Source organism: Lithobates pipiens, unplaced genomic scaffold (assembly GCF_037356315.1).
Source record: "Lithobates pipiens isolate NorthernLeopardFrog02 unplaced genomic scaffold, aLitPip1_a1.2 Scaffold_10, whole genome shotgun sequence".
NCBI classification, from domain to species: Eukaryota; Metazoa; Chordata; class Amphibia; order Anura; family Ranidae; genus Lithobates; species Lithobates pipiens.
The window spans coordinates 82669779-82690866 of NW_027507686.1; the positions used below are offsets into that span (position 1 = coordinate 82669779).

Here is a 21088-nt window from a genome sequence, read left to right on the forward strand (position 1 = left end):
TGATATTCCTGATGATTGAAGATCCCCTTTACTTATACCCAAGGCTGGATTGGACCCATATGGGTCTTCATTTGATGTGAGCAGCCAATTCACTCAGAGGTGGATGGTGGTGGTGTTTGCAATCCATTAATTTGTGGCACGAATTGTATTACATACTTGCAAGTGTGAGGGACATTCACTCATCTCAGAATCATCACAAGTGTTGGACTGTTCACTTTTTTAATTTTCTTTAATTTTTGGGGCTTTTTGTGGTTGTGTCCACTTTTATGTCTTAATATTTCTGATTTAGTTGTTTAGAAATTTTACAGGATTCATTTATACTGCTGAATAAGTGCACCGTTATTTGCATGTGAGTTCACTTATTGAATAGTAGCAGATGTTCTTTGTTCACATCAATTCATTCTTTCATAGCAGCACACAAGTTCTTTATTATAATGCCACTACCTGTAGTGCCTCATACACTCTGCGCTACTTACTGCTGGCTCTTGCACTCTGTGATACTTACTACTGACCTCCGAGACATGTGTTATTCACTAGTGACACCTGCACTCTGCATTACATACTACTGATCCCTGCAGTCTGCTTTACATACAACTGAAGTCTGAAATCTGTGTTACATACTAGTGACAATGGAACTCTGTTACTCAAATCTGCTCCCTGTACTCTGGGTTACATACCACTGACCTCTGACCTCTGCACCCATTATTGACCCCTGATCTTTGCATTACTTATTACTGACTCCTAAACTCTGGATTATGTATTACTGGCCCCTGAGCTCTGCATTATTTATTACTGACCCCTGAACTCTGCATTACTTACTATTGACCCCTGAACTCTTTTAGCATTCACTAATTCATAATGGGACCTTGTGATCCATTCCATGTTATTCAGATATCTCCAACTTTCCAGGGTTGCCTACCTTTACTGTATATCATCTTTGTCAACTCTTCAGCAATACGTAAACAAAATAAAACATTTTTGGGAATATTGCATAACTGCTTATAGTATGCATCCAGATATGTGAGTATATATTACGTTATTATATGAAAATAGGTTGACATTGTAATATCATATCATATACATTTACTGTCCTACCTTGCTTTTTACTGGAATCTTCTTCTTTAGATTGTTCTAGAGTAATCTCAGCAGCATGCTCTCCCACTATTTGTTGCTGGACGTCTTTTAAAAGCTTTTCTTTCCAATCTCTGTACATATCACTATTTAGTAGGTTTTGAAAGGGATCCCCATGGACATGGGTTGGCATGGTTTGGCATTTGATAGAGCCATCCTTGTCACAAACAAATCCTGAACAGTGTTGAACGATGTCTTTTTTAGTATTAGGAATAAACGTGACATCCCTGGCTACTGATGAGTCTGATGTGGGACATTTTTTCTTCTGTAACTGGCAGTCCAGTGTGGAGTCTAAAATTTTAAATACATCTGGTATGAAGTTTCCAAACTGTCCATCGCAGTGTGGATGCACAAGACCATAACACAATGAACGATTACAGCACCCTAAGTGTCAAAAAGATGAAAAGTAAATTAAAGTGGTGTTGCCACCAAAAAATAAAAATTTGCTTAAAATTCTTAAAAATAAATAAATAAATAATTGGCAAAAAAAATTTTTTTTACTCACCTCTAAATACCTGTTGCTAGGGGGTCCCTCGTAGTCTGCCTTCTTCCTTGCCCGGGCTGGTGACATCACTTCCCCTCGCGCCGCACATTCACCTGGGACCTGTCACGTGTCCCAGGTGACTGTACGGCGTATCACGGCGCCCTGCGCCGCTCGCGCATGCACAGTGGGTGCCTGGCTGTGAAGCTACAGCCGGGTGCCCACAGCACGCATGATGGAGCCGCGAGCAGAGTGCGGAACGAGGGGGGCTTCGTTCCCCTGCATCGCTAAACCCTGGGACAGGTAAATGTCTGATTATTAAAAGTCAGCAGCTGAAGTATTTGTAGCTGCTGACTTTTAATTTTTTTTTTTTTTTTTAGGGGGTACCCCACTTTAAATACCAAGTAGCATTTATCCATTTAAATATTTTATGCTAATAACTATGGAAAATGCTCCAATACTCATCTCTGTTCTCTACAAAGACAACATTTGAAGGAATTTATCAAATTCAGCATATAACTCAAAACTAGGATCTTAAGCAAACAACATTATTATTATTTAAGGTACTTATATAGCACTGTCAATTTACATAGCGCTTTACATATACATTTCACATCAGTCCCTACCATTGACAGGCTTACAACCTAAGTCACATTCATATACCAGGGCCAATTTAGACAGAAGCCAATTAACCTATCAGCATGTCTTTGGATTGTGGGAGGAAATCAGAGTACCCAGGAAACCCACATAGGCACATGTATGCAAACACCAGGCAGGTAGTGTCATGGGTTGGGATTCGAACCAGCAAACCTTTTTACTGTTAGGTGAGAGTGCTACCCATGTAACATTCTGTAATAATGGCTGTATTGTAATATTCAGCCATTAAAGGCTATTCAACATAATAGCTTCAAGGAAGCCATTCATAGACTGGCATTTTCAAGCAATGAAGCACATTGAAGCATAACTTGTAATAATCAGGACATACGGTGCATTGAAAAAAGTGTTCATTCCCCTTGAAATTCTCCACATTTTGTCATGTTACAACCAAAAACGTAAATGTATTTTATTTGGATTTCATGTGATAGACCAATATAAAGAGGCACATACAGTGCCTTGCGAAAGTATTCGGCCCCCTTGAACTTTTCAACCTTTTGCCACATTTCAGGCTTCAAACATAAAGATATAAACATTTTATTTTTTGTGAAGAATCACCAACAAGTGGGACACAATTGTGAAGTGGAACGAAATCTATTGGATTTTTGAAACTTTTTGAACTAATAAAAAAATGAAAAGTGGGGCGTGCAAAATTATTCGGCCCCCTTGCGTTAATACTTTGTAGAGCCACCTTTTGCTGCGATTACAGCTGCAAGTCGCTTGGGGTATGTCCCTATCAGTTTTGCACATCAAGAGACTGAAATTCTTGCCCATTCTTCCTTGCAAAACAGCTCGAGCTCAGTGAGGTTGGATGGAGAGCATTTGTGAACAGCAGTTTTCAGCTCTTTCCACAGATTCTCGATTGGATTCAGGTCTGGACTTCGACTTGGCCATTCTAACACCTGGATACGTTTATTTGTGAACAGGTTTTCATCCAGAATGGTCCTGTATTTGGCTGCATCCATCTTCCCCTCAATTTTAACCATCTTCCCTGTCCCTGCTGAAGAAAAGCAGGCCCAAACCATGATGCTGCCACCACCATGTTTGACAGTGGGGATGGTGTGTTGAGGGTGATGAGCTGTGTTACTTTTACACCAAACATATCGTTTTGCATTGTTGGCAAAAAGTTCGATTTTGGTTTCATCTGACCAGAGCACCTTCTTCCACATGTTTGGTGTGTCTCCCAGGTGGCTTGTGGCAAACTTTAGACGAGACTTTTTATGGATATCTTTGAGAAATGGCTTTCTTCTTGCCACTCTTCCATAAAGGCCAGATTTGTGCAGTGTACTACTGATTGTTGTCCTATGGACAGACTCTCCCACCTCAGCTGTAGTTCTCTGCAGTTCATCCAGTGTGATCATGGGCCTCTTGGCTGCATCTCTGATCAGTCTTCTCCTTGTCTGAGCTGAAAGTTTAGAGGGACGGCCAGGTCTTGGTAGATTTGCAGTGGTTTGATACTCCTTCCATTTCAAAATGATCGCTTGCACAATGCTCCTTGGGATGTTTAAAGCTTGGGAAATCTTTTTGTATCCAAATCCGGCTTTAAACTTCTCCACAACAGTATTACGGACCTGCCTGGTGTGTTCCTTGGTCTTCATGATGCTCTCTGAGCTTTCAACAGAACCCTGAGACTATCACAGAGCAGGTGCATTTATACAGAGACTTGATTACACACAGGCGGATTCTATTTATCACCATCAGTCATTTAGGACAACATTGGATCATTCAGAGATCCTCACTGAACTTCTGGAGTGAGTTTGCTGCACTGAAAGTAAAGGGGCCGAATAATTTTGCACGCACCACTTTTCAGTTTTTTATTTGCTAAAAAAGTTTAAATTATTCAATAGATTTCGTTCCACTTCACAATTGTGTCCCACTTGTTGGTGATTCTTCACAAAAAATTAAACTTGTATATCTTTATGCTTGAAGCCTGAATTGTGGCAAAAGGTTGAAAAGTTCAAGGGGGCCGAATACTTTCGCAAGGCACTGTAATAGTGAAGTGGAAGGAAAATAAATGGTTTTCAATTGTTTTTACAAATAAATGTCTGAAAAGTGTGCCATACATTTACATTCAGCCCCCCTGAGTGAATACTTTGTAGAATCACCTTTTGCTGCAATTATAGCTGCAAGTCTTTTTGGGGATGTCTCTACCAGCTTTGCACATCTAGGGAGAGTGACATTTTTGCTCATTCTTTTTTGCAAAATAGCTTAAGCTCTGTCAGATTGGATGGAGAGGGTCTGTGAACAGCAACTTTCAAGTCTTGCCACAGATTCTTAATTGGATTTAGGTCTGGACTTTGACTGGGCCATTCAAACACATGAATATGCTTTGATCTAAACCACTCCATTGTAGCTCTGGCTGTGTTAGGGTCGTTGTCATGCGGGAAAGTGAACCTCCGCCCCAGTCACAAATCTTTTTTAGACTCTAAGAGGTTTTCCATCCTCCCATCAATGTTGACCAGCTCCCCTCTCCCTGCTGAAGAAAAGCATCCCCACAACATGATGCTGCCACCACCATGTTTCATCATGGGGATAATGTGTTCAGGGTGATGTGCAGTGTTGGTTTTCCACCACACATTGCGTTTTGATTTAGGCCAAAAAAGTTAAATTTTGGTCTCATCTGCCAGAGCACCTTCCTCCACATATTTGTTGCGCCGCCCACATGGCTTCTTGCAAACTGTAAACAGGACTCGTTATGGCTTTCTTTCAACAATGGCTTTCTTGTTGCCACTCTTCCATAAAGGCCAGATTTGTGGAGTGCACGACTAATGCCCTGTACACACGATCTGAAATTCCAACGGAAAAGGTCCCATTGGATTATATTGTCGGAAAATCCGATCATGTGTGGGCTCTAGCGGACTTTTTCAGTCGGAAATTCCGATGGAAAAAATTTGAGAGCAGGATCTCAAATTTTCCGACCAAGAAATCAGATCGGACTTTTTCCAATCGTTTGTAGAGAATTCTGATCAGACAAAGTGCCACACATGCTCAAATCAGATTACGAGACCAAGGAACGAACGTCATCACGTTCCGAACGATCGGATTTTCCGGCAACTTTGTCCGACCGTGTGTATGCAACACCAGTTTCGGACAAAATCCGTCAGAAAAAATTCAATAGATTTTGTGGTCGGAATGTCCGACCGTGTGTACAAGGCATAATAGTTGTCCTGTGGACAGATTCTCCCACCTGAGCTGTGGATCTTTGCAGCTCCTCCGAGTTACCATGGGCCTCTTGGCTAATTCTCTGATTAATGCTCTCCTTGCCCGGCCTGTCGGTTTTTTTTTTTGTTTGTTTTTTAAAGGTTTTATTTGCCAAATGTACATACATGTCATTTACTGCAGTAAACCATAAGTATCATTGCATATACATTATATATTATAACAGAAGTACACAGTGGTTATTTTCATCTCTATGCTGTCATTCGATTGTATTAAAAAAAAACGAAGTTGAATGTACAAACTAACAATCTTATCATATTTTCCAGCATTTATGGTTTTACCGTATTTCAGTGTCAGCTTAACAAACTGGAGATAAATATCTCCATAGAACTATTGTGCTGTGTGCTGTTCTCTGTCCATTCCCATGCTCCTGGAGTTATTTTGGTTAAAGAGTATTAATTTTCGCCAAAATTGTCCTTAGAGAGCTTACTTAGGTGCAGCTTGTACTGTTTCTTTAGAATTGATCCATATTACCCATATTTTGTTGAATTTTTTTGGGCAACCCCTTGTCTTATAAGCAGAGACCTTCAAATGCCACATTGCCAAGGCGCCATACTAAAATGCCACATTTTGCCCATTTTTCGGTGAAATGACATATTTCGCAGATTTTCCGGGAAAATTACACATTTTATGCCATATTTTGCCTTATTTGGGCCAAGAAAAAATAAAAATATTCTAATATTCTTCAAGTGGGACAGTAATATTTGTCAGCAATGTCTTCATATAGAAATATGAAGATTTAATACCACTTTACACAGTGTATTCCATGTGCTTGTCTGTGAGAGAGACCACAGACTGTCATTGGCAGACTTCCCTATTGTTTGTGCATTGGGAGGGAATGTGGATTGTGCCTATCTCATTGTTAAATGTTAATGACCTCACATTGTTCTGTCTGCCTTAAGACAAACTTATTATGGGATGTATATGTGTATGTGGATTGGCTGCTAAGGGGGAGGGGGGATTGTCCCACAGTGTATATCTTTGTGTACATTGTATGTAAAAATCCATTAGCAGGGGGGTGGAGCATAGGGAAACACGTATATACAGTATATCAGCTCCCTTTCCCATGCCCTTCATACCAAGCTGAAGTGTATTACTGAAGTCATCGCTTATATTTTACATTTTTGTGTTTTCCTAATTCAATATGCCTAAAGTTGCTAGTTCAAACATAACCCTTTTCAAGAAGTGAATTAATGGTGACAGCAATTTCGCCGTGGAAGGTGGGAAGATATTCTGCAAGTTGTGCACAAAATCGGTACGTTTTTATTCAGTTTTCTTTGAGAAGTCTTCTTAAACCTTTATCATTCTCATTTCTCTCACTTTTTCAATTTTTCGAGAGAAAGTCATCTTTTTCTATTACTTCCACAAGCACTGTATATTTTGAAGTTGTGGGCACTAACGTTTGTTTTATAGTACCCAACAGCCTTTTACCCCAAGTAGCCTTGAAATGCTCCTCAAGTGTCAAAATTTTCTATAGTTGAAAATTGTTTTCTGTCCTCACCCACCCCATTCTGAAACTGATCTATTCTGGCCTGTGTAGGAGACTGACTTTTACTGGAGAATTTTTACCGGTACTGAATACAAAACTTGTTCTTGTATTTAATTTACAGTATGAGTTTAAGAGGATGTGGCAATTCAACGTGCACAAGAAAAGCGAGCAGCACCTGGCAAGGGACAAAGCTCCGAGTACTGATCGGAAGCAGCAGCAGCTCCTTAGAGATGTGGTATCATAGGAAATTTCGCCCGAGGTCCAGGAATTTTCCAGAGACGTCACCATGGCTTTCCTTAAAGAAGGCATTCCGTTACACAAACTGGAGAAGGGTCCCCTGCGTGACATTTTTGACAAGTACAGTAGCGTCACAATTGGCAAGCATGAGCACCCTAAGACGAATGGTACCTCAATTGTGTGAAAAGGTAAGCAATGTTCAATGATAGTTTATGTTCAAATCACGCATAGGTACCTTTGGTTGAGCAACAATACCTTCTGCAAAAATTAAGATCGAGTACAAATTTACAAACATGGTTACGTGTAGGTATTTAAAAAACAAATGTTCATGTTTTAAATGGTGACGACTGTATATGTTTATATATTTTTCTTTCTTAGAACTTGGAGGAAATTCGCAAGGACATTGGTGACTCAAGGATCTGGCTCAGTGTAGAGGAAGCAATGGACTCACTCGAACGATACATCGCCAACGTCATTGTGGGAAAATTGGATCCTGACAATGCCCAAAAAGGTCATCTTATCCACGTGGCTCAGTTGGAAAAAAACAATGCTTCAACCATCGTCCAAACTATCCAGGAAGCTCTGAGTAAGTGCCTTTTTTTCCTACACTACTACTACTAAACCAGCACCCTTCAGGCTATAATTTTAGCTTTTGTCTGTCACAGTGCCATTTTTAGTGCTTATATACAGCGTGCTAATATTTCATTTATTTATTTGTTTCAGGACTGCTGTGGCAAGGAGCCCCCAACACGGCAGGACGCTTGCTACTACTTGTCACGGATAGTGTAGCATACATGCTGAGTGCAGGAAGGGCCCTTAAGTAGTGATGGAGGAACTTCCGACGGGATGTTTCGCGAATGCGAACCGCGAACGCGGCCGATAGTTTGCGAACCGTAATGTTCGCGGCGGGCCCCATTGACTTCAATGGGAGGCGAACTTTACAAACCTACAGGCCAAATTTGCAGCCACAAAATAATTACTAGCTGTGCACACATAGTCCCACCACATGGCCAATGACATAACACATGTATGAGGTGAATCTGGGATCGACAACTACAAGCATTCTTTTTTTATATGTGAAATTCTGACAATTCAGGACTCATGAGGCAATGGAGGCGAGGGAAGGTCAGGGTAGGCAAAGAAGAGGGTGCAGGAGATGATCACCAGCACCGTGATATAGAGCATTGACACCTGCACCGTGATAGAGTCATCTGACACCAGCACCGTGATAGAGAGCACTGGCATCAGCAGCATGACATACAGCAATGACACCTGCACCGTAAATAGAGTGATCTGACACCAGCACCATGATAGAGAGCACTGACATCAGCAGCGTGACATACAGCAATGACACCTGCTCCGTGATAGAGTGATCTGACACCAGCACCGTGATAGAGAGCACTGACACCTGCACCGTAAGCAGCCCCAGGAGTAAGTCAGCATAGCACAGGGATGGTGGGAGCCCCTCATAATAAGCATAGCACAGGGATGGTGGGAGCCCCTCATAATATGCAGAGGAGTAAGTCAGCATAGCACAGGGATGGTGGGAGCCCCTCATAATAAGCAGCCCCAGTAGGAAGTCAGCACAGCACATGGATGGTGGGAGCCCCTCATAGTATGCACAGCAGAGGTACAGCCCCAGGAGTAAGTCAGCATAGCACAGGGATGGTGGGAGCCCCTCATAATAAGCAGCCCCAGGAGGAAGTCAGCACAGCACAGGGATGGTGGGAGCCCCTCATAATATGCACAGCAGAGGTACAGCCCCAGGAGTAAGTCAGCAAAGCATAGGGATGGTGGGAACCCCTCATAATAAGCAGCCCCAGGAGGAACTGAGCACAGCACAGGGATGGTGGGAGCCCCTCATAATGAGCATAGCACAGGGGTGGTGGGAGCCCCTCATAATATGCACAGCAGAGGTACAGCCCCAGGAGGAAGTCAGCACAGCACAGGGATGGTGGGAGCCCCTCATAATAAGCAGCCCCAGGAGGAAGTCAGCACAGCACAGGGATGGCGGGAGCCCCTCATAATAAGCAGCCCCAGGAGGAAGTCAGCACAGCACAGGGATGGTGGGAGCCCCTCATAATATGCACAGCAGAGGTACAGCCCCAGGAGTAAGTCAGCATAGCACAGGGATGGTGGGAGCCCCTCATAATAAGCAGCCCCCGGAGGAAGTCAGCACAGCACAGGGATGGTGGGAGCCCCTCATAATGAGCATAGCACAGGGATGGTGGGAGCCCCTCATAAGGAGCATATCACAGGGATGGTGGGAGCCCCTCATAATAGCACAGGGATGGTGGGAGCCCCTCATAATGAGCATAGCACAGGGATGGTGGGAGCCCCTCATAATATGCACAGCAGAGGTACAGCCCCAGGAGGAAGTCAGCACAGCACAGGGATGGTGGGAGCCCCTCATAATAAGCAGCCCCAGGAGGAAGTCAGCACAGCACAGGGATGGTGGGAGCCCCTCATAATGAGCATAGCACAGGGATGGTGGGAGCCCCTCATAATATGCACAGCAGAGGTACAGCCCCAGGAGGAAGTCAGCACAGCACAGGGATGGTGGGAGCCCCTCATAATGAGCATAGCACAGGGATGGTGGGAGCCCCTCATAATATGCACAGCGAAGGTACAGCCCCAGGAGGAAGTCAGCACAGCACAGGGATGGTGGGAGCCCCTCATAATAAGCAGCCCCAGGAGGAAGTCAGCACAGCACAGGGATGGTGGGAGCCCCTCATAATAAGCAGCCCCAGTAGAAATATGACACCGCTCAACCTCTTTAAACAGGAGGGTACGGGCATATAGTACAGTGTGCTTTTTTTGTACAAGGAAGTGAGCCAAATGAAGAAAGAAGGTCTGTGTGCTCGATTAAAAAAATCGTTTATAGACATATACATGGTCTACTGGTCACATGTGTTGAATTCCTCCGAGATCCATGCCTCATTCATTTTTAGAAATGTGAGGTAGTTAACACTGTCGTGAGCTAGGCGAGTACGCTTATCGGTCACGATCCCCCCTGCTGCGCTGAACGTCCTTTCGGACAGGACACTGGACGAGGGGCAAGCCAACAGTTCGATTGCAAATTGGGAAAGCTCTAACCAGAGGTCAAGCCTGCCCACCCAGTAGTCCAGGGGTTCATCACTCCTCAGAGCGTCCACATCGGCCGTTAACCCGATGTAGTCGGACACCTGTCGGTCTAGGCATTCCCTGATGCTGGATCCGGATGAGACCTGTCGATGGGTCGGCTGAAAGAATGACCTCATATCAGAAGTCACCAACACATCTTCAAACCGGCCTCTTCTTGCAGGCGCTGTTGGATTGGTACCCACAACTCCTTCTCTGGGAGTGGGAATTGCTCCTCTGCCAGCGCACGCAAAAGCAGAATGCAGCATTTCTCAAAGCAAGGCCTGGAAGTGCTCCATTCTGACAGCCCTCTGTGACGGCGGTAACATTTCCGCCATTTTGTGTTTGTATCTAGGGTCTAAGTACGTTGACACCCAGTACTGGTCCTTGACCCTTATGCTTTTTATACGGGGGTCCCTGTTAAAACACTGGAGCATGAAGGTCCCCATTTGCACTAAACTGGAAGCAGTGTGGTGGCCTGGCTCCTGCTCATCATCCAGGATAATGTCGTCCTCTTCATTCTCCTCTCCCCATCCACGCACAACAACAGGGATCCCAGAAAGGTTTAAAGCATGCTCTTCTTGCTCCTCCTTATCCACCCTGGCACCATCCTTCTCTGACTCCTCTTCAGACTCCTGTTGTTCACTTGTCTCAGATAGAGTAGCCCCCCTCGGAATTCATCCAGCATTGCGAGTTCCTCATCCTCCCGCTCCTGCTCCTCCACAGCTTGATCAATGACACGACGCAATGCACGCTCCATAAAGAAGGCATAAGGTACCATGTCACTGATGGCGCCATGGCTGCGACTGACCAGTTTGGTGATCTCCTCAAATGGCTGCAGAAGTCTGCATGCGTCGCGCATGAGCAGCCACTGGCGCGTGAAAAAAACCCCAGCTCCCCAGAACCTGTTCTGCCGCAGAGTTCATACAGGTAGACGTTAACAGCACGTTTCTGCTGGAGCAGCCTATCAAGCATATAGAAGGTTGAGTTTGCGTCGGGCAATCGCAAATAAGACGTCTGACCAGCAGATTGTGTCGTCGCTGAATGTCAGCAAGGCGAGTCATAGCCGTGTAAGATCTTCTGAAATGGCCGAGATTTTCCTTGCCTGCCGCAAGATGTCCTGGACCCCAGGGTATTTGACAACGAATCGCTACACGACCAAGTTTAAGAAGTGTGCCATGCATGGCACGTGCGTAATTTTGCCCTGTTTCAATGTGCATCGTTGTCACACACCACATTACCAACTGTCAAATTGAGCGGTGTTAGCCACTGATCTGCCTCTGAACACAAAGCTGAAAGGAGTGCCGGGCCAGTGTGGCTCTTGGCTTCCAGGCACAACAGACGCAGCATGGCATGGCAACATCTGACCTGGCATGTCGAATAGGTTCTGGGGAGCTTGGGCGGCGCAGCCCAAGAGACGCTAGCAGTGGAAAAGGAGGAGTCAGCCGAGGAGGAGAGAGAGGAGGATGGAGTAGGAGGAGGAGGAGAAGAAGAGCCAGACCTGCATGCAATCCGTGGCGGTAAAACCAAATCTACACGGGTGCCACGGGTTACATGCTTGACGGCTGTCAGAAGGTTCACCCAGTGGGCAGTAAAAGTGATATACCTTCCCTGCCCATGTTTGCTAGACCACGTGTCTGTGGTCAGATGTATCTTGGCACCGACACTGTGTGCCAGAGATACATTCACTTGCCGCTGAACATGGCCATATAGCTCTGGGATGCCCTTCCGTGAGAAATACTTCCTTCCTGGGACCTTCCATTGTGGTGTTCCAATGGCCACAAATTTTCGAAAGGCCTCCGAGTCCACCAGTTTATATGGCAGTAGTTAGCGGGCTATGAGTTCTGACAAGCCAGCCGTCAACCGTTGAGCAAGAGGGTTATCCGGCGTCATCATTTTTTTACGCTTGAACATTAGGCCCACGGAAGCCTGCCTTTTTGCAGAAAAACGTGAGCTTGGCATGATGGAAGGTGGAGTGGAGGACAATTGTGAGGAGAGAGGAGAAGGAGAAGTAGAAGACGAGGCTGGATGGAGAGAGCCTGGAGTGTGGCTTTGTGTGTTCCGTTGCTCCCACTGGGCTCGGTGATGGCTGCTCATGTGCCTTCTTAAGGCGGTCGTCCCTAGGTGACTTTTGGGCTTACCACGACTAATTCGTTGACTGCAAAGATTGCAGATGGCAACACTATTGTCAGCAGCGGACACGTTAAAAAAAGCCCACACTGCGGAGCCATGTGCCGGCGTCCTGGGAGTGCCAGATGTGACCGTACATGGTCGATGACTCACTCCTGATACATTAGCAGTCTGCTTTGTCCCTCCTGTGCAATGTTATTCCTGCTTCTCCTCCCTATCTGATGGTCCATATCTCCCTCTGAACTCCCATCCTCTTCCTCTCTTGTGGGCACCCACGTGACATCACTAGACACGTCATCACCTTCCCCACCACTATAAGTAGAGATCTCGGAGTAGGCAGCAACATCGGGGACCAACCTCCTCCTTGGGCTGATCTGGGTACTGTCGTCAGACTGCTGAGTGGCAGTTGTTGCTACCTCCTCTTCCTGATCCAATGCCAAGAGTGGCTGCGCATCAGAAATGTCTTGATATGGATCGGAAAATAATTCCTGTGACTCAAGCGGAAGGTATGTGGTGGTGGTGGTGTTGTTGTTGGTGGTAGTGTCTTTGGGGGTGCACATAGCAGAGAGTGAAGAAGAGGGTGCAGATCGAGAGGATGAGGAGGGTGCAGAAGAGTAAGGCTGAGTGAGCCAGTCAACCAATTCTGGTGCTTCCTTTGACGTAATCGCTCGCACCTTCTGCAATTTCCCACTTTGGCTCAAGCCTGTTGCTCCTGCCCTACCCCCACCACCCCTGTGGAAGGGCCTGCCTCTTCCTCTGCCTGTCATTTTTTAAATGACCCTGTGACAAAACCCTCAGTCCCTATACTGATAAAGGACTGCTGCAGAATAGGGCAGCAGTCAGCAGCAGTGCACTTCAACCCTATATATTGTGGACCTATACCAGTCCTTAAGGATTAGCAGACTGTACCTCACTCAACCCTATATACTCTAGTACGCTATACCTTACCAGTCCTTAGAAGGACCTTTATGCAACTAGTAGGTTGTGATTAGCAGACTGTACCTCAGTCAACCCTATATACTGTAGTACACTATACCTTACCAGTCTTTAGAAGGACCGTTGTGCAACGAGTAGGTTGTGATTAGCAGACTGTACCTCAGTCCCTATACTGATAAAGGACTGCTGCAGAATAGGGCAGCAGTCAGCAGTAGTGCACCTCAACCCTATATATTGTGGACCTATACCAGTCCTTAATGATTAGCAGGCTGTACCTCACCCAACCCTATATACTCTAGTACGCTATACTTTACCAGTCCTTAGAAGGACCTTTGTGCAACTAGTAGGTTGTGATTAGCAGACTGTACCTCAGTCCCTATACTCATAAAGGACTACTGCAGCAGAAGGGCAGCAGTCAAGTATAATATTCTTTCTATATTTGGAAGAAAGAATATTATACGTGTACAACCCTATTACCATACCAGTCCTGAAAAGGACCTTTGTGGACCTAATAGTAACAGCTAATGATTAAACTGCCTGTCCCTGCTGCACACAGCGTCCTGTCCCTATCTGCACTGAGAAAAGACAATCTGCTGTCACTGCAGTCTCTCCCTGCTCCACACAGCAACCTCTCCCTATAGTAACAGTAGAAAGAATGTAAAATGGCCGCCGGATCGGGTCTATTTATAAGTTGTGGACCTAATAGTAACAACTAATGATTAAACTGACTTTCCCTGCTGCACACAGCGTCCTGTCCCTATCTGCACTGAGAAAAGACAATCTTCTGCAACAATGACTTGAATAGCAGTGCCTCAAACCTATATCCTGAACTACACCTATACCATACCAGTCCTTAAAAGAACTTTTGTGGACCTAATAGCTAGCGATTTGTGTCACGGCAGTCTCTCCCTGCTCCACACAGCAACCTCTCCCTATAGTGACAGTAGAAAGAATGTAAAATGGCCGCCGGTTCGGGTCTATTTATAAGTTAGGGGGAATGTCCAAGTGTTCATGTGCTGTAATGTCTCAATTGGCTGTCCTGTAACACATGATGGATGTGTCATCATAGGTCAAAGTTCTTTTACACAGTAAACACGTGGATCCGCCGGGCGAACCGCGGCAATAGTCCGCCGATCGGGCGAATTGCGAACAGCCGAAATTCGCCGCGAACCGACCGCCGGGCAAACAGTTCGGCCATCCCTACCCTTAAGGCTATCTACCCACGACTACATCGTGTTGCGGAGGCCATACGGGAAGAGCACCTGTCATGAAAAGGTCCACCCGTTGGTGGCGCTGTTGATCTCTTGGATTGCAGTACCAGTGTCCACCAGCGGGTGTCTTCTAACACCCAGGGCCTGTAATAAGAGGACCTACCTCCTGGTGGCACTATTGGATCCCTGGACTGTAGTACCAGCGCCCACCAACGGGTGTACTCCGGCAGTGTGGAGCAGACAGCACCTGCTGCGATCAGCTGTTACGTGAGGGTAATCAGTAGTCTTACAAATACCCAGCAAGCCCTAAGATGCTTGTCTCAGTATCACACTCTCTCTATGTAACCTGAACCTTTGAACCTGAACCTTTGAACCTGAACTTTGTATTTACCTGACCTGTTCCTTCCTGATTCTGAGCCCATCCTGGACCTGTCCCTCTTGTCTCCTGCTACCTTGATCCCTGCTCTGCAGCCCATCCATCCGTCCTTACACTTCTACTGATTCCCCGGTGTTTGACCTTGGGCCTGGCTTTCGTTGACGTCTCTGGTAGTTCCCATTTATTGTGTGTGTGTGTGTGTGTGTGTGTGTGTGTGTGTGTGTGTGTGTGTGTATGTATATATATATATATGTATATATATATATATATATATATATATATTACTTGTTGTGGTTGGTAGTGCACTGTTTGTTTTCATTTTCCTTTTTATTTATAATAAACACGTTGTTATTTCATTCACATGCGTTTGGGTTCCCTCTGTGCAGTCCACACAGTCTGGTCTAATCACTCCCTGACAGTATACTGAGACCATCCCTGACCAGACATGGCTGCATTGAGGAACCATCCTGACCTGTTAGTCTGCCAATATGGATTTCAATGAAATAATGTATTATTCTCTGCTGGCAGAAGAGGATGGTGAATATTGTCGCCAGCTTCTAAAAAGGTGGTCTAGTGACCGGCTGATGGAGACCATCCGATCAGCTCATTCCCTGGTGGATCAGGGCTACATGTCATTTGGGGATGTTCAGCCCTTAATCCAATTATGTGCAGAGCTAGCCCTGACATGTAATTCCAAAGTAAGTGGTGATTTTTCTCCCCCCTTCAATTTGAGCCAAGTTGTATCTTTGGTATGGTTGTTAGAGGATGATCCAGCCTATTTCATGGAATGTTATTCCTCTTGTCCACAGCAGGTGTTGTCTGATTGCATCCATTCAGTGCAATCTCTGGTTAGTCAGGCTGTGTGTGAATCAGTGTTTGTTCAACCTGTGCTACAGGCATGGTCAGGTCTCCTGCATTTAGCTAAGCCACAACCTTCCAGCCCCGTCACTGATCACCTGCCTTTCCAAGTATCTATCTCCCCATTGCCTATGGCAATCTCAGTTACAGCCCAGTCTACTCCACTTCCTACCAAATACTACTATCCTGTCACCAAGTGTAGCACCTATCCTGCCTGCAACCCACCTGTAACAGTCCCACAAAACCCTCCTCCTGCCACTGTTCCTTGGTCTTCCTTTTGCCCAGACACTTTGTTTTCTCACAGCCCTGCACCTACATACAAAGCTGCAGCGGCTAAGTCAAAAAAGAAACGAAAATTATTTCCGACCCGCACAATCCTGCCAGTAACCCAACCCGCCTCCGCACCAACCAACCCGGTCCAGCCTGCATGCATGGCAGTTGTATCCGGTGGCCCACCTAAGCCTGATATTCCAGCTTGCCAGCCTGTTGTTCCAGCTTGCCAGCCTGTTGTTCCAGCTTGCCAGCCTGTTGTTCCAGCTTGCCAGCCTGATGTTCCAGCTTGCCAGCCTGATGTTTCAGCTTGCCAGCCTGATGTTTCAGCTTGCCAGCCTGATGTTTCAGCTTGCCAGCCTGATGTTTCAGCTTGCCAGCCTGATGTTTCAGCTTGCCAGCCTGATGTTTCAGCTTGCCAGCCTGATGTTTCAGCTTCCCAGCCTGATGTTTCAGCTTCCCAGCCTGAAGTTGCAGCTTCCCAGCCTGAAGTTGCAGCTTCCCAGCCTGAAGTTGCAGCTTCCCAGCCTGAAGTTGCAGCTTCCCAGCCTGAAGTTGCAGCTTCCCAGCCTGAAGTTGCAGCTTCCCAGCCTGAAGTTGCAGCTTCCCAGCCGGTTGTTCCAGTTTCCCAGCCGGTTGGATGGATACCAGTCAGCTGAGTATCCATCCAGACCAGGCAACCTGCCAGGCCCGAATGAGGAGATAGCCTGAGCTATTTCTTCTTGTGAAATTGAACCTTCCAGAGCTGCACTATCCTCAGGACTCAATGAGGGTAGCTCCATATCTGCTACGTAGGAAACCATTTCCTGTTCTGTATAATTAGTTTGGGTTCAGTAAAGGGTCTCATAAAATTCCAAAAAAGTGTTCAAAATCCCAGGGGAGTCACTCACCAAATCGCCATTAGAACACTTAATTTGCAGCACTGAAATTGGGGTATAGGTTGGTTTAGCTAAGAAGGCCAGCAAGCATCCACTTTTATCTCCAAACTCAAAAAAATGATCTAGTCTGCTTTAATTTTTTTTTTGTATTATAGTCAGTGAGAAGAATTTTGTAATGTCTGGTTCAGTTCTGCCATATGTTGTAATTATCTGGAGATGGGTAAAGAATGTATATACCTTCAGCCTCAGTAGCCTTGAGTTCTGCAGATTTTAGGTCTGAGTTCAAGGCCTTTGCAAATTCCTTTGTTTCTTTGTTGAATACCCCTCTATTCGTTGCCTTAAAGGCCTCCCATTGATTAGAGACAGGTGTGTTTGCTTCATTCTCCTTACAGTAATGTACGATCTCTGATTTGCATTTCAAGGTAACCAATTCCTCTTGCAGCCATTGTACATTCATACGCCAGTGCCGTCTACCCCAAGGGATATTTAGGTCTAGTAAGACCTCCATAGGAGGGTGATCTGGCAGAGCTTGTGGTAGGTATCAAACACTGGATATGAGCTCCAGACCATCCATAGAGGATAATAGCAAGTCTATCCTAGACAGTGTCCTGTGTGTCTCTGAGTGGCAAGAGTATTCTCTGACTTCGGGATTCCTTTGTCTCCAGACATTTGTGAGGGCATAACTCTCTAACCAGGATAACAGATTATGACAGTAGTTAGAGGTGCATCCATGCCTGCCAGAGCCACATCTGAGACTGCATTAAATTGCCCATTGGGGTCTGACTTAATTTGTAATATATGTGCAGCTGCCCTCTAAGTTAAAAGAATAGCTACCCCTCTTGAATAAGTGGAGTAGTCTGCAAGGATCACCCTCATATTGGCTCTTTTTAGAGCAATAACTTTAGAGCCCTGCAGACGTGTTTCCTGCGGCAGAATAATATGAGGTTTGTACCATTTCATAAAGTCAAAAATAAGGGATCTTTTTACCTTTTGAGTTCATGCCACGTACATTCCATGTCAGCAGACTTATCTTATCTGCCATTCTGACTTAGAGAAAATAAAAGCAGTATATTTTGGGGAACAATATAGACATTATTGTTAGACAGTTTTAGCCTGCATAGTTCAGACCAGGGAGCACTTCTAGCACACAGCACATTGCAATAAGAAACATTAACCTCTCCCTTCCCACCCTGCACACAACCCCAACTGTTTGTGTGCCTAAATCCCATAACTATAGAATGTTGATGACCTTGGGGGGTCACAGGTCTTTAGTAAGATAACAAACGCTGCATATTAACCCACAGCATGTTCTGAAGGAGCCAGAAAGTGTCCAGATTAATATGGGCTCCTGCTCTTTGTCAGCAAAAGGAGAGAAGGAGAGAGTCTTGTTCATCAGTCTCCTCTCCTCCCTCTCTCACACTTATTTTCTAGGAGGCAAATTCAAAACAAAAAGGAAGGAGAAAAAAAGAAAGAAAAAAAACAGGTTTTAATAGGGATCTCCAACAGATAATGGAACAATGAAATGAATCTCCAACAGCGAAAAAAAGGAGAGATCCAGTTGTTCTATGCATATGTATTTTGTTCAACTAATACGTAGAACTGTGCAGGACAGGATGCAGGGTATTATTAGTGTCAGAGATGAGAAAAAATAAAGAATGAAAGATTTTTTGGTTTATCATTTTTTTCCAAAACCTCTCGCAGTAGCTTTATCCATGTTACCGTGTCTCAGATGAGCTTATTTGGTTTGCTTAATGTAGACAGAGAGGGTGTATCAACCCCTCAGCGATGTGTCGGAGGGCTTAAGCGCCCCCTAGCATCCAGCCAGAGGGATGTTTTAATGGGAGAGTTGAAGAATAGAACTTTACCTTTATCCACCACCCTCAGCTTAGCCGGGTATAACATGCTGTATGGCATCTGTAAGTCTCAAAGTCTCTTTTTGACATGCACAAAGCTGGCTCTTTGTTTCTGTGTGGAAGCAGAGAAATCCGGATAGAGATATGGTTTCCGTTGTATTGTAGGTCTCCCATAGTGCGAGCCACACTTAGGATGCTTTCTTGGTCTCTAAAATGCAGGCTACGAGCTATCATCGGGCGTGGGTGTGCACCAGGAGGGGAAGGTTTAGATGGGATCCTGTGCGCTCTATGGCGAATAGACGGGAAAACATGGTGTCAGCCATGTTGTCCTCAAGCCATAATGCTAAGAAGTCATCGGGATGTTTACCTTTGGATTTTTCAGGGAAACCCACAAAATGAACGTTGTTACGTCTTTGTCTGTCCTCCATGTCTCCCAGCTTATCTGTATGAGCATTTACCTCCCCGTGGATTTCCTGCACCTTGTTTTCTAAAGGGCAGACCACATCTTCCAGGTCACTTATCCTTTGTTCAGTTTCTGTGGCTCTTTCCCGTATATTCTGTTTTAAGAAAGACATTACAGCCCTTATGCCATCAATGTGTTCAGTTAGTGTGGTCTGGCATGTGTGTATGGCCTCCATGATTTGTTTCAGTGAGGGTTCTCCTGTCCCATCTGCTGACTCTCCCTCTCCCATGTCTTTGTGGGAAAGTCTGTCAAGGGAATACCCTCTAATCAGCCCTTTGTTTCTGGGTGGCAGCGGAATTATCAGGGCTCCGCTGCCTCATGGTCGGTGCCATCTTGGGATGCCCATGCATAGCGGGATAAGCAATCTGTAGCAGAATCCATGAGAGCCGGCCCGTATTTCTCCATATCTGTCAGTTCTGCTGGTACCAGGGGGTCTGTGGGTGTCAGTAACGCTCAGAATCCGTGTCTCTGACACTCAGGATAGGGTAAAGATGATTCGCCCTGCCCGGAGCTCCGTCTCAGCGCTGCTTACATGTCGGCCGCTGGCTCCGCCCCCAATAATGGGCATGTCAGTTTAGGTGGATGGCCATGTCTTGGTAGATTTGCAGTTGTGCCATACTCTCTATTTTCAGGTGATGGATTGAACAGTGCTCCATGAGATGTTCAAAGCTTGGGATTTTTTTTTATGACCTAAAACTGCTTTAAACTTTATCCCTGACCTGTCTGGTGTGTTCCTTGGCTTTCATGATGCTGTTTGTTCACTAAGGTTCTCTAATGCCGCGTACACACGGTCGAACTGTTTGACGTACTTAGTCCGTTGAAACACATTTCAGCGGACAATCCGCTCGTGTGTGGGCTTCAGCGGACTTTTTCAGCGTGCAGTCCGGAGTACTAAGAATTTTGGTTTTTCCAAAAATCTGTCCGTCGTACTTTGGTTTCAGCGGACAATACGGTCGTCAGTATGCTAGTCCGACGGACTAAGAATGGCGCATGCCCAGAAAGGATTTACAGGGCTTTGCTGTGTCTTGGACTTCCTATTTCTAGTCCCGTCGTACGTGCTGTACGTCATCGCGCAAGCTTTCGTCGGACTGTTTGTGTATCCGTGTGTGGTCAAGTCCGTTCAGTAGAAAGTACGCCGGATTGTCCTTCGGATTGTATGACGGACTAAGTATGTCAAACAGTTCGACCGTGTGTACGCGGCATAACAAACCTCCAAGGGCTTCACAGAACAGCTGTATTTATACTGAGCATAAATTACACACAGGTGGACTCTATTTACTAGTTAGGTGATTTCTGAAGGCAACTGGTTCCACTAGGAGTATCAGAGTAAAGAGGACTGAATACAAATCCATGTCACACTTTTCAGATATTTATTGGAAAAAAAATTGGAAAACCATTTATCATTTTCCTTCCACTTCACAATTATATGCCCCTTTGTGTTGGTCTATCACATAAAATCCCAATAAAATACAATTATGTTTTTGGTTGTAACATAACAAAATGTGGAAAATTTCAAGGGGTGTGAATACTTTTTCAAAGCACTGTAGATATGGTAAAGTATTTCAATGATTTTTATCATGACTGCAACATTATGGCGGACACATTGGACAATACTGACACATTTTTGGGACCATTGGCATTAATACAGCGATCGATGCTTTAAAATTGCATTGATTACTGTAAAAATGTCACTGGTAGGGAAGGGGTTAACCACTATGGGGCGGGGAGGGGTTAAGTGTGTCTTAGGGGAGTGTTTCTAACTGACTGGGGGATGGGCTTGTA

At 45.3% G+C, this 21088-nt stretch overlaps 1 protein-coding gene across 1 annotated transcript in view; it reads right to left on the minus strand.

The window, feature by feature from the left end:
* Positions 1 to 21088, minus strand: part of LOC143925538 (uncharacterized) — a 35250-nt gene that overhangs the window by 2781 nt on the left and 11381 nt on the right. Inside the window, exon 4 of the mRNA XM_077450020.1 lies at positions 1096 to 1515. Within this exon, the coding sequence (XP_077306146.1) occupies positions 1096 to 1515 (420 nt within the window). The remainder of the gene's footprint in view (positions 1 to 1095; positions 1516 to 21088) is intronic.